Below are 13,041 nucleotides of genomic sequence, written 5' to 3'. Positions count from 1 at the left end.
TGTGTAATGAACCTTTGTGTATGTAATGTACATCCATGGACGCACTTTTGTGTGGTGGGTGGAACTTTTGGAGATTCGTCATTGAACCCTGGGGGCTTGGAATAAAGTTGGGCTCCGCTGCGGGGAATAGATTAAGGTTACGAGTCTATTTGGGACGATCGGCAGGGCGCTCCAACCGTTTCTTGCGCCATCGATACCTTGTTATAGCGAACATGACCGCCAGTGCAGATGTGGAAGGTCCTGTTTAATTTGCTGATGATCCTCTGCGGTGCCCAAAAGTTTGCCCGATGTTACAATCGCCAAGAATGAGGAGGTGGTTTATATAGCTCTGCAAGTTGCATGTAGTTAACTCAATACACACGCATCAATCATGAGGTACTCTATCGTTTCCCTCCTCACACTCGCCTTGGGCGTACTCGCTGTGCCCAAGACTGAGATCAAGTCTTATGATGGCTACAAAGTCTTTCGTGTAAACACCCACGGCAAATCCGCCATTAAAGAGAAGCTCACTCCTTTGACTTTCGACGAGTGGGAGCATGGCTACCAACACGTTGACATCGTCGTCGCGCCCAATGACATCAGCGCCTTTGAGAGTCTAAAGCTTGACTACACCACTCTGCACGAGAACCTCGGTACATCAATCACGGGGGAGAGTATCTCGCGCAAGAAGTGGAAGCGCCAGGCAGATGATGATTCATGGTTCGATGAGTTTCACAACTATGAGGATCACATTGACTACTTCCGCGATTTGCAGGCACAGTTCCCGAACAACTCGAAGCTCGTGTCGTCGGGTAAGTCATATCAGAAGAGGAATATTTATGGGCTTCATCTTTGGGGTGACGATGGTCCTGGAAAGCCTGCTGTGCTTTACCATGGAACTGTTCATGCCCGAGAATGGATCTCCGGTCCTGTAAGTTTGTTGTCGCCTCAATGACTTTCGTGGCTGACCGTTAGACCCTCGAATACATCACCCTCCAGCTCGTCAAGGGCTTCAAGAGCGGCGATGAAGATGTCAAGACTTATCTGAACAAATACGACTTTTACATCTTTCCCTTTGTCAACCCCGACGGCTTTGTAAGTTCTGCCCTCGCATTGACGTGTGCAATCGAACTAATTGTTAGGTCTACTCTACCACCGCTGATCGTCTCTGGCGAAAGAACCGTCAACCTCCTCCCGCCACCGCAGCCAACCAATCATGCTACGGTCGCGATATCAACCGTAACTGGGAATTTGGCTGGGACTCCAACAAGCGCGGTGCTTCTACGGATCCCTGCTCCCAGGTGTATCGCGGCGAAAAGCCCGCCGACACCCCAGAGAACCAAGGTCTCGACAAATTCGTCCGTCAGCTCCGCGACACCGTGAGTATTGCACTGTACATCGATTGGCACAGCTACGGACAGTACATTCTCTCTCCCTTCGGATACAAGGAGGATCTTTACGCACCTGAGCTTGGAAAGTGGACCAAGGCTGCTGCATTGGTTAGTGAGGCTATTCGCGAGAGCACAGATGATCACACGACGTATACATTTGGACCTAGCGGTGCTGTTTTGTACGTGACTACTGGCGCTGCTCCTGATCATGTTTATAGTGTTGGAGGGGCCAAGTTCTCGTATACTATTGAGCAGCGCGATACTGGTGAGAATGGCTTTGTTCTTCCGCCGGAGCAGATTCGGCCGAATGCTGAGGAGCAGTGGGCGGGTCAGAAGGTGCTGCTGTCGCTGTTGGATGAGACGTTCTTTGATGGAAAGGGCCCGGCTCTTTACCAGGGACAGACTTAGATGGATTTAGTCTCTATTTCCTGTGTATAGTTGAGAAGCCAATTGAAGTGGCGGAGGACGCCTCAACGTTGCTCTCCTTCGTCGTTGAACTCTACAGCCATTCCGAGATCAGACCGTTGTAAAGCTTCATCACATGAACTCAATTATCCAATTATACATCTATAGTCTATCACAGCTTCGAATCTCTGCCCGGCGCAAAGCTGCTTCCACCAATGGCCTCAACAATCTTATCCACCGTATTCAAGATCCAATGCCCACCCTCATCACTAGCCAAATACTGCACCGCCTCTTCACTCTCTCCATCCTGATCATCCTTATACGACCCATCCTCAAGCGCCTTTCTCAAACCAAACACATGCGACAGCACCTGCGGTCCAACGCCAGTCTGCGCCCGTAGACAAGAAATAGCAATCATAGAGGTATGAACCCGTCCAAGACTAGCAAGTGTATCGCGCTGCGAAGCAGGAGGATCGGACAGAAGAGCAGAGTAATGACTGCTTAGGATATAAACGGGTAGATCGGGATGCGCGAGCGCCAGCTTCTCGAAGAGCTTATCCTCGTATGGTCTGTAGATCGAATCCCAGAGTCCGCGACCGCGCGCCAACGCCTCGTCGATGTTTTGAGATGTCGGTTGTCGGCTTGGTTTCGTGGAGAGTTTGGAAGTTACGTCTTCGGGGAGCGATGCGTGGAAGGCGTTTAGGGAATTGATCGTTCGTGGGATGCCGTTGAAGCTGATGCACTTGAGGCCGACTTCTCGGATGAACTCGGCATTTTGGACGGCAGAGCTGGGATCTTTTGCGGACGCGACGCGATGAAGAACAGGTAATGAATCGGGAGAGTTGAGCGTAAATGTCGCAGCAGCCTAAATCATCAGTATTCTAATCAATTGAAGCGACAATCGTGGTAGACGTACAGAGACTGTTAGCCACGACTTTGGGCCGAGGTTCCTAATCGCAGCATCATTTGCGATGGCCTCATACAACTCCTGCACTTGTTTCGGCGCCGGACGAGGACCTGGCTTAGCAAACGGCGCATTGATGAGCGCTTTCAGCGACGTAGATAGTTTCGACATGTCTGCTTGTTTTTCGTTTGACATTTCTTCTTTCTGCCGAGGATGTATCGTCGCTTTTGTGAACAATGACGATGATGGGCGGGAGTCAGAGTTGGAGACCGATGGACGGCCCCGCTTTTTCTACGGGGTTCAGAATGGGCGAGCGGGCGGAGCTAGATTTGGAGACCGAGAGTAAGTGTAAGTGTACAAAACAATGAGATGGAAGGGAGATAGATGAGAGGAGTAGATCATAGTAGAGTATTGTTGAAATGGGCTCTGATAAGAAAAAGGAGCCTTTTTGGCTTGGGTATGTTTCTTTCGTGAGAGGTGCGAATATGGCTGACGGTTTGTAGTGGTGCTGCGGCTTGCATGGCTGTTTGCTTCAGTATGTTTTCCTCGACGATGGAGAGCTTGACTAACATGTAAAGCCCACCCTTTGGACCAAACGAAATAGTAAGTTTCTCAGTTACAGTCATGTCTCGGAACTAACCAGTTAGTCGCATGCAAGTCCTCAAGAGCAATGCCTCCATGCTCAACGTCCTATACCGCTTCGCCGCACGAGATGGTAAGCTCTCCCGCCTTTACACCACTCATCCACTAATTATCAGGCATCCCATCGCTCTGGACCGGCTTATCAGCTTCCATCCTCCGCCAAGGAACATACTCAACCGCCCGTTTCGGCTTTCACACTTACTTCTCAGATAAACTGAGAGGATACACAGGCAAGAAGCTATCAGTCGCGCAGAACATCGCTTGCGCTGGTGTAGCTGGCGGTGTAGCTGGTCTAGTCGGCAACCCAGCTGAAGTTGTTCTCGTGCGTATGTGTGCGGATGGCGCAAAGGCTCCTGCGCAGCAGTTCGGATATGCTCATGCTTTTGATGCGCTGGCGAGGGTTTTTAGTGAGGAGGGGATGAGGGCGTTTTGGAAGGGGATTGCGCCGAACATTGCGAGGAGTGCTTTGATGAGTGAGTTTCTAGCTCCATAAGTGAACTTTACTGATAGGTGTAGATGTTTCTCAGATTGCTACGTAAGTTGCTGTTTGCTGCTTCTGCGAGTGGCTTGACTAACAACTCAGATACGCCTCCGCCAAACAATACCTCGTCAGCAACGGTTTCGGAGATGATACAAAAACACATGCTATTTCCTCTTTAGCTGCTGGAACAATGGCGACGACTCTATGTGCTCCTGCAGACGTTCTCAAGAGTCGAATGCAATCTAGCGCCGGAAAAGAAGGCCTCGCTCAAGTTTTAGGCACGGGTCTTCGCGAAGAAGGCCCACGATTTCTTATGAGGGGCTGGACACCCGCTTGGTTAAGACTTACGTATGTTCCTTGCATCTCCCGTTGAGTTAAGCTGACTTTCTAGACCGCATACTGTTTTGACTTTTGTCTTTATGGAGAAACTTCGACAGCTTACTTCGATAGATTGGCTAGGTGGAATTAGTGCAGCTGAGAAGGAAACTCTGCGTTGACAAACACGTTCTGGATTTAGTGAGATTGATTTGAGCAAGTAACTTGTTTCTTGATTTATGTAGCAATTATATACCAACTTCAGGCCAGTAAAGCCATTCGAAATTCGTCATGTCCTCCCAAGATAATCCGCCAAACGAAGGTTCAAAATCGTTTCCTGGCTGATTCAGCGCTTGGACGATCTGATCATCAGACATAGCTGAGAACTGTAACGGTTCAGGCCATAAAGCTTGCTGATCCAAAAACGTCGGAGTCGTAATAGGCGCTTCATTCACAATTGGCATTCTCGGGTCCGATATACCGTCTCCGGTAGCAGCCCTTCTCACGATCTGCTTGAGATATTTCCCATACTTGATAGAAAGACCATTGCGATGCCGTGTGACTTTTCCGATCCTTTCGAGAACCGTGGCAGTTTCATCGATGAGGTTGCGGACGCTTGGGGCGAGGGCTGAGCCACCGGTTGCGTAGGAACTTAGTGTTAGGGCGAAGCAGGCTGCGAATGAAATCATGATGGCGGTGTTGTTTGGCATGGACTGGAGTTGAGATTCGCCTTGGATTGCGGCTCGCATGACGTTGAGGGCGGATGAGAGACCTGCTGTGTGGAAGAAACGGCGGACTTCGAGGGGTGCTGTTGGATGGTTGATTACGCCGCCGTAGATAGATAATCGGGTATGTGTGACGAGAATTTCGACGTAAGGAGGGAGACGACGATCTGATGGTCAGCATGATTCTTATCCCGGGTCTATCGAACTTACCTGGTCCTTTTCCGATCGATACTCCCCATTCCGTGTACCACTGGTCAAAGAACCGTTCAATTGACCCTTGAATCCTGCGACTGTTAGCTGTGTTATTGTCTTTGTTGGCATACGTACGACTGCGCGATTAATGATCCATCACTAGACGCCATCTGCGATCCATCGCAAAGAGCACGAACAGTAGCAAAAAGCGCATCCAAATCCCTTCTCAGCACCGCCATGGAAACAAGATGGCCATCAAGAGGATCAGCATATTCAGAGCGATGCCAATTGTCGCAATCTTTCAAAGATCTCGTCATCGGCACTGAAAACGGTCGTCCTCTGGCCAGAGACATTCCTCGCTCAAGAACAAACAATGAAAGCCAGCATCGTTCGCGATTTCGAAGAAATAGTCTTCCTTTTTCTGACCATGGATCGATTTCAGGGAATCCATCCATTGCGAGAGCAGCTCTTGGGTCTAGACAGTCACCTCTTGCTAGACCGATGCCGGACCCTGAACCGATCATTTCTGGTGAGATGAGACTTTTGTGGAGTGATAAATCTGTCGCAACTGTGTTGGCGATAGAAATATAGGTACATGTTTCGTCATCAGTTGAATGCTGGCCTGGAAACATCCATGGAATATTGACCATAAATGCAAGCACGATTTCAACTGATCGGTATCGATTTACCATTACTCTATGCGCAAGAGTTCTAGCGTGGTTCGATAATCGTTTTGAGAGGGCTGCTGCTGATGGCATAAAGAGTGCAGATGCAGCCATGATAGACGTGTAAAGAAACGCTGATCTCGAACGCGTGAATTCAACGGTGTATATCCTCGGATCAAGACCCCATCTCGTATGGGCCAGATTGCGATGAAAACTACGCGGTTAGCACGCGCCAAACACGGAGTAACAAACTCACAAGTTAAAGAGCTTATCCGCTTCCTCCTCAGACACAAGCCCCAGAGAAACAGGATCAACATCCGGTCCAACATCGAGGTGGACTTGCGCCGGCGCAAAGAATGCTTGAATTTCATCCTCCGTTTGACCCTGCGTACTAGCCGTATGCGCTTGTATAGGAGAATTGCCATGTCGCGACTCAGGCGACGGTTGGATATAGGATGCCCTCGCGAGAAGCTGTAGTGGATTCTCTGCATCGTCAATAGCAAGACTCTGTTGCGTCCTTTGGATAAAATCAGGCATCGCTACTGGATCCTGCTCCTCCTCTTCTTCTGAGTACGCATCTTCATCGCCATCCCCGTTGGTACTGTATCCACGAGTAGTCGCATGTTCAGGTGTATTAGCATTGCTGAGCAATTCCTGCAAATGGTTCAAGATCCTATCATCTTCGGGATTCTTCTGCGACGCTGATCTGGCGCGCTTGACAGCCTGGTCAATCTGATACAGCGCCTTATCCAACCCAGTTCGTTTACTGACAAGTCAGCATTGAATCTAACAACAGGCAGCATGAGGGGGGCCCTTACTTTTTAATACCCTTTTGCCGCCCGGGATGATATGCGGGACGCACACACTCGCAGTCAAGCTGAATGCATCTCCTGCATCGTTCCTGGTGAGGTTTCCAGTCGCATTTGATCTTTGAGCGACGACATACGAGACAGGCTGCTTGTCTGGGCCGCGGCGAATCACCAGACTCGAGCGGGGATGTCTGGCCCTGAGAGTCAGAGTTCCGCCCCGCCATGATACGGAGGTTGTTCTGTTACCGACGATGGGAGAGCGCTCGATGAGGTGATGAGAAACAAAGTTGGGTTAACGTAACGGGGGGGAGAGAATGGGGGGGAGTTTAGTTGGAGAGGGCGGAGACGTTTCCGACTTGGAGCTCGAGTCAGGTTCGTCGGAAAGATACATGATTGGTCGGTATTTAAGCTTCCGATATGGACTCGCGAAGCGGAGATGCTGTTATTTCTTCAACGGTTTCACTAATACCCATGATTAAGATTGTGCATACATAGTTATCGACAAGGTATATTACTTGCAGATGCTATTATCCACTGAGAATCAAGATATCATGTCGCCATCGACCCTGTCGAGCACGAAATGAACGGACAATCGCAAAAAGTGGAAATGCCCACTGACTATATCGTCGGGCAACGTGCGATTCTAGCCTGATTTGGAAGAGTTGAGCACTTAACCTTGTATCAAATCCACAGTTGATACTCCATTAATGAAAATCTTGTCAAAGAATGGCGATATGAGAGGGGTTTATAAGAGGTGAGCCTTGGAATTCTTTTTGAATCGAGTTTGAGTTTGGATGTCTGTGTGTCAAAATGTCGTCCAACGCTGTGATCGAATCCGGCAGCGATAAAGATGTCGAGGATGTCACTGAACAGAGCATCGAACAATCTAAGCCTGTATCTCGGTTTACACGATGGTATCGCAGTCCTTTATTCAACGTCATAATCGTTGGTTTGATCTCCTTCACTCAACCGGGAATCTGGAATGCCCTCAACAGTATGTCTTCCATCTGTTCACTTTACATCGCTGACGACCGTAGATACCGGCGCTGGTGGTCAGCAGGAGCCATACCTTGTCAATGGCGCCAACTCGCTCACTTTTGGCATCATGGTCTTTGGGTGTTCAATCTTTAGTATCCTGGCCAATAAAATTGGTCTGAAATGGGTTCTTGTTATCGGTACCCTTGGATATGCACCTTATTCTGCAGCGCTCTACACCAATAACAGATATGGTGTTGAGTGGTTTGTTCTGCTTGGCGGTGCTACTTGTGGAATTGGAGCTTCTGCGCTTTGGGCTTCGGAGGGTGCTATTGCTTTGGGATATGGTGATGTCAAGGATCGTGGAAAGTTCAGTAAGTGGCATGATCTGAGTGTCAAGGTACTGTGCTAACCCATGTAGCTGGAATTTGGCTTGGTCTTCGTGAGCTTGGTCAACTCATCGGTTCTTCCATTCAGCTCTCACTCAACGTCGAGTCTGGAAAGAGAGGTCGTGTTGGATACACCACCTATCTCGTCCTCATTGCGCTTCAATGCCTCGGTCTTCCTCTCGCCCTTCTCATCTCACCTCCCAACAAAGTCATCCGACCAGACGGCTCCAAGTTGCCTCACACCCAAACCAACAAGAGTATCAAGGAGCAATGCAGACGATGGGGTGCTCTCATCAAGCGCAAGCAGTTCTTCCTCTTGATTCCTATTCTCGTCGGTTTCAACTGGAACAGCACTTATCTGGGCATTTATCTCGTCAACTACTTTTCCGTCCGAGCTCGTGCTCTGGCGTCGTTGACTTCTGGTATTGCTGCTACCGGTGCCAATATCTTTTGGGGTTGGTTCTTTGATCTCAAGTATTTCAGCCGACCTCAGCTTGCTAGAATCACATGGGTGTTCTTGGCTGTTACCATGACTGCTCTGTTTGGTTGGCAGTTTGCCATGGAGCTGGAGTATCGTAGCGCCAACCCTGCTGTTACTCTCGATTGGGACCTACCTGGCTTCGGTCGTGGATTCGCTGTGCAAGTTCTTCTTCGGTAAGTTCACATCTTCTGTCTTTGCGAAAACAAGTACTGATTAAATAGTTTCATGAACGAGTCCCACTACATGTTTGTGTATTGGATCATCGGAACTTTCTTCGAGGATGTAGAGACGCTTACCCTCGCTGTCGGCCTAGTCCGATCTTTCGAGTCTCTTGGATCATGCTTGGCATTTGGTGTTGGTGCTGCCAAGGTGCCATCTCTCACCAACCTCATTGTCGCCTTTGTCATGTTCTGCATCTCTCTGCCTTCAACATCCTTTGCTGTCTTCCTTGTCCCTGAGCGCCCGGCAAACCATGTGCTTGACAAGGATAACGAGTCTGAGGAATAAGGTTAGACTTTATAGCTAGGCTTTCAATAACATTGAGACTCTCCCACTGTGCATTCCGGGTCCCCAATTTTATAACTCGTATCTAATTGACGGTGGATCCGACCGCTTGTGATGACAATGCAGGGTCGCGGCACGAAGCCCTGCTGGATGGATGAGTAAGTCGCTTAATTCTAAGACAGGCCAGAAGAGGAAGTTGGCAGTCTCCAAAAGGCCCCAGGAAGCCAAGACACATATACACTCGCCAAGCCAGCTGCGCTGTGATATTCCAGAGGGTATGGGGCACAGCATAGGGCTGAACATCCGAACAGGGAAAGACAGATCAAGTCAAGCATTTATGATATATAATCCCTGTATGTATCTAAAGCTTATTTAAAGACGGAATCATGACCTCCTCCGGATCCCTATACCGTATTGTCCCGTTCTTGAATGCCCGAACCAGTCCTCGCACCTTGTGCTGTAAAGGGGTAATCTTTCTCAGCTGCAGAAACTTGCGAACCAGCTGGGCAGCGACAATGAAAACTCCCGAAACAGCACCGATCTTGAAAAGCACAGATAGGTCGCCTTGCGAGGTGGCATATGGCCAGGTGATGCAAAATGCCGTCCTACGCTTGTAAGCAGTGAAACCTACAGGGACAACATACATACCATGCAACGATGAGCGGAGACACAGCCTTGATATGAGGCTGCCTCTGTCTTTTGATGTTTTCAAGAATGCCGTCGAGCTTGGCGAGATCTTTGATAGCGTTGATTTGTGAGAGTTGAGCACTCTTATCTGCTTCTGAGCCTCGGAGCAGAATAGGGCTGGCATAAAGTCCAGGAACATCATCTTGAATCTTTTCGTATCTGGTATGCTCGAAGTATTCCTTCAGATGGCCATTTACAGATTCTCTACAAGCTTCAAACTGCCGAAGGACATCGCTGTCATGTTCGATTGGCGACCCTTGTGATAGTGGCTGAGTGGTGATTGGCGCCCCCTCAATGCAGGAGCTGTCCATACTGTCTTAGACTTTTTGAAGATTTCGAGTTCTTTGGTTTACTTCGAGACTTGTCTTCGGTGGAAACAAAAATGAAAGCGTTCCCCTTAGATACAATCCGTCGCAAGCATGAGTTGAGAATGACCAGAAACCAACGAGGATTTATGCATGTTGATTGGCTGTATACTGAACAATAGCTCGTTTGGGTTCAGAATCAAGTTGATTTTGATATTGTTCTCAAGACAATGCGAAGTGGCGTCGAACTAGTTGCAGAATTGCGGCTTGTGCGCATAGTAGACGGCATCACCATGGCCATGATTGAATGAAATTCGAGGAACTTGAGGCAATGGTATTCAAACTTCTTCTCAAATGGTGTCTGTATGACTCTAGACCTTCTCCATTCTAATAGATCTACAAATCGAGACAGGTTCTGGGAGGGAAACGTGCTGGGTTGATGAATCCCCCTCCACAATCACTTTGGCTCAACCAACAAAGGCATCACATGTCTGTGCATTTGATGGATCGCCTGCATTGACCCGATGATGCGCTTGGTCCTAAGCCTCACAGGAATTGAAGTTGGATAGAAGTGCACAGTATGTAGAAATATGTTCATTAGTTCTGCTAAAGGTATCAATCAACTACTATTATCTACAACGACCTATCGCTCGGACTTTCAGACCTCATCTGAGTCGTAACTTGAGTCTTGTTAAACTTACTCTCCCCATTAACAAGACTCTGCTCATCATTCTCACTGTACTGCACATGGAACGTCCTCTGCAACTCAATACCTCCATGCTCGGGTGTGTGTATAGAATCACCTGTATGAGACGGTAACTCTACCCGAGCACGACTTCGACTCATGATATGCGATTTCCGTCCATAATGTTCTCCATAGTTGTTGTACTTGCTCGAATCGTAGGATGAGCCTCCAAGAGAGGGGAACAGACGGACGAGAATGACTCGAAGAGCGGGCATGGATGCGCAGATGATGCCGACGTTGATTTCAACTGTTGACCAGATTGAGATGTCGGTTTGGTCGTACGTTGGGTTGTGAGATGAACCGAGATCGACGAGGAACTGGAGACGAATGATGCTCACGACGGTGACACTGAAGAGTTAGCTACGCTCATTGAAATTGGCGGATAACTTACAAAGTTCCCACGATAAACATGGCAGCGACACCAATCTTCTTTTTCCAATGCAGTTTGAGTTTTCGAAGGTACCACATTGGAACTGCAAGCATCCATACATCCACAGCGACACTGATAGATGCATTGGCCCAGCCGATGGCAGTTGAGTTCATACTGATACTATTAGCCAAGTTCTTCACCTCGAACTGTCAACATACCAAGTCCCCTTGTGCTCTCCATCCCAATTCAACCAAAAGTAGCTCACAGGCGTACACTGAAACGCCGCCAAAAACATAAACAATACACCAAACACACTATTGAAAATAATAGTCCCCCAGAGCAACTTCTGCGCATTCCCCGGAAAGATCCTCAGGTAAAAGAACAACAACGACGTCTTGAGCAGCGAAACCTGCGCAAAGTAGAATATCTCGAGCAACCAAAAGTAGAACCCAAACTTTGTGATGTCATCAAACTCTAGCGTCCAGATATCGCGGCCCTCCCCGTGGCCGGCGGTTCCGTGGATGTTCATGGCGGTGGAGGGCATGCCGATGAAGAGCGTGAGCACGATGAAGAGGTCGTCGAGGCCGAGCTCGGTCTTGGTGTAGAAGAATTTGGACCAGAGACGCAGGGCGGTTGCGACGCCGGATATCACGCCGAGGACGATTGTGACGTTGATGAAGATGGGGGTCTTGTTTCGCACGGGGACTTCGCAGTAGGTGTATGTCATGTTGAGCGTTGCTATCGATGTTAGAGAGGGGGTGGTAGAGGAGGGTTCGACGTACTCAGACTATCTCTGACGTGGCATGCTTGGGCGGCGCATGCCTCTGCTGTTTGGATGATGACTTGAGTTGAGCACACGCATTTCACATCGGTCGAGTTACAGTCCGACTTTTTGATGGCATCTTCATAACAAGGAGCCTACAATGTTAGCATACACCCACTAATTGATGGACAAACTTACAGCACAGGCAGGCAGATTGGTCAACAACTCTTTCGTTGCATTTTGTGCCGCTACCAGGGGCACAAAGGCCACCAGAAAAGGCACAATCCACTTCATATTGATCGACAACGTTTACAAGGAGGATGACCCGCGTGTGCGGAGCCCGGGGGATATTTAACAGATTTGACTTTGGCGCAGACGTAGGGGTTCTCTCTCTTTAAACCTGGGCCTTACAGTCATCGTCTCAAGGGATCAGCGCAACCCCACTGCGTTCGTCCCGTCAATTTGGAAGCAAGTTAAAACATGGATGATCCGGATTCTTCCAGATACAGCGTCACATCGGTTGCTGTAGAGGGGCTAATAACGTTAGTGTATTAATTGGCCCAGGCTCAGCGTTCGTTTACTCTATAGAGTATCTCGTAACGTATGTAGACGGTCTGTCACTGGGAGGGTAATTTAGTTTTGGGCTGAAATATCAGGTACCGCACTAATCGGCATGAGACTGCCGGGCTTCGGTAACCTCCTTTTTTGCGTGGTGAGTGAGTAAAAGAGACCGGAGTTTCAAAGTCGTGGGCGAGGTCCCCAATTCTGGAAGGTCGTCTCATGGGTTTAGTCTAGAGCAAAAGATCCTTGACAGTCAAAATCAATCAATCAGCTTGGCATGTGCCAACGGCCCAATCCCTGTCTTGCCAAGGATTGGTTGGGCTGTAGACGAAGATCATCTCGAGATTTGGCTCTAAATGTGAGAATGGCAATGATCAGCAAATCACTCTTGAAGGCGCTCAACTTCGAGTCAGCCAAATGCATGATTCTGCAACGGAATCATTCCGTAATAAGCCCCTTTATTCCTGAGTTTTCTGTGCTTCATCAGAACTCAAATCAGCCTGATAAAACTCGGGTTAGCTTGGTCCGATCCTACCCCAGGTTTCAGCTCAACGCGGCAATTCAACCGAAGACGAGGAAATTTCCAAAAGCTTATCAGAAGAAAGAAGCAAACATTACATTACCCCGAGCGCGGTCCATTCTCACATGCAATTTAATAGCTTCGGAGAATTGAACAGAACGGGTTCGCTCACAGGAAACAAGGTTTCTCGTACTATTGTAGCGTTTTGCGGAGGTGATCCATTTCCATCCTCG

The 13,041-nt window shown here is 48.8% G+C and overlaps 8 protein-coding genes across 8 annotated transcripts; 3 read left to right on the top strand and 5 right to left on the bottom strand.

The window, feature by feature from the left end:
* Positions 1-370: 370 nt before the first annotated feature.
* Positions 371-1,778, top strand: J7337_010386 (uncharacterized protein; the record flags this gene model as incomplete). The annotated part of the gene is made up of 3 exons (XM_044827971.1): positions 371-910; positions 955-1,074; positions 1,122-1,778. 3 exons carry the CDS (start codon positions 371-373, stop codon positions 1,776-1,778), a joined length of 1,317 nt encoding a protein of 438 aa, XP_044676525.1.
* A 169-nt stretch (positions 1,779-1,947) lies between these two features.
* On the bottom strand, positions 1,948-2,850 carry J7337_010385 (uncharacterized protein; the record flags this gene model as incomplete). Its single annotated transcript, XM_044827970.1, has 2 exons — positions 1,948-2,640; positions 2,692-2,850. The coding sequence occupies 2 exons, from the start codon at positions 2,848-2,850 to the stop codon at positions 1,948-1,950; spliced, it is 852 nt and encodes a 283-aa protein (XP_044676524.1).
* Positions 2,851-3,098: 248 nt separating this feature from the next.
* J7337_010384 (uncharacterized protein) lies at positions 3,099-4,299 on the top strand (the record flags this gene model as incomplete). The annotated part of the gene is made up of 6 exons (XM_044827969.1): positions 3,099-3,136; positions 3,327-3,394; positions 3,438-3,794; positions 3,832-3,856; positions 3,905-4,150; positions 4,194-4,299. The coding sequence occupies 6 exons, from the start codon at positions 3,099-3,101 to the stop codon at positions 4,297-4,299; spliced, it is 840 nt and encodes a 279-aa protein (XP_044676523.1).
* Positions 4,300-4,365: 66 nt separating this feature from the next.
* J7337_010383 (uncharacterized protein) lies at positions 4,366-5,273 on the bottom strand (the record flags this gene model as incomplete). The annotated part of the gene is made up of 3 exons (XM_044827968.1): positions 4,366-5,009; positions 5,053-5,126; positions 5,170-5,273. The coding sequence occupies 3 exons, from the start codon at positions 5,271-5,273 to the stop codon at positions 4,366-4,368; spliced, it is 822 nt and encodes a 273-aa protein (XP_044676522.1).
* A 678-nt stretch (positions 5,274-5,951) lies between these two features.
* Positions 5,952-6,732, bottom strand: J7337_010382 (uncharacterized protein; the record flags this gene model as incomplete). The annotated part of the gene is made up of 2 exons (XM_044827967.1): positions 5,952-6,465; positions 6,518-6,732. The coding sequence occupies 2 exons, from the start codon at positions 6,730-6,732 to the stop codon at positions 5,952-5,954; spliced, it is 729 nt and encodes a 242-aa protein (XP_044676521.1).
* Positions 6,733-7,318: 586 nt separating this feature from the next.
* On the top strand, positions 7,319-8,860 carry J7337_010381 (uncharacterized protein; the record flags this gene model as incomplete). The annotated part of the gene is made up of 4 exons (XM_044827966.1): positions 7,319-7,502; positions 7,546-7,857; positions 7,905-8,526; positions 8,575-8,860. 4 exons carry the CDS (start codon positions 7,319-7,321, stop codon positions 8,858-8,860), a joined length of 1,404 nt encoding a protein of 467 aa, XP_044676520.1.
* Positions 8,861-9,218: 358 nt separating this feature from the next.
* Positions 9,219-9,855, bottom strand: J7337_010380 (uncharacterized protein; the record flags this gene model as incomplete). The annotated part of the gene is made up of 2 exons (XM_044827965.1): positions 9,219-9,462; positions 9,506-9,855. The coding sequence occupies 2 exons, from the start codon at positions 9,853-9,855 to the stop codon at positions 9,219-9,221; spliced, it is 594 nt and encodes a 197-aa protein (XP_044676519.1).
* Positions 9,856-10,507: 652 nt separating this feature from the next.
* Positions 10,508-11,691, bottom strand: J7337_010379 (uncharacterized protein; the record flags this gene model as incomplete). Its single annotated transcript, XM_044827964.1, is given in 4 exon segments — positions 10,508-10,536; positions 10,551-10,942; positions 10,986-11,138; positions 11,183-11,691. The coding sequence occupies 4 exon segments, from the start codon at positions 11,689-11,691 to the stop codon at positions 10,508-10,510; spliced, it is 1,083 nt and encodes a 360-aa protein (XP_044676518.1).
* Between the last annotated feature and the right edge of the window lie 1,350 nt (positions 11,692-13,041).

Source organism: Fusarium musae, chromosome 8 (genome assembly GCF_019915245.1).
Source record: "Fusarium musae strain F31 chromosome 8, whole genome shotgun sequence".
Lineage (NCBI taxonomy): Eukaryota > Fungi > Ascomycota > Sordariomycetes > Hypocreales > Nectriaceae > Fusarium > Fusarium musae.
This window is presented reverse-complemented; position numbering and strand designations above follow the sequence as displayed.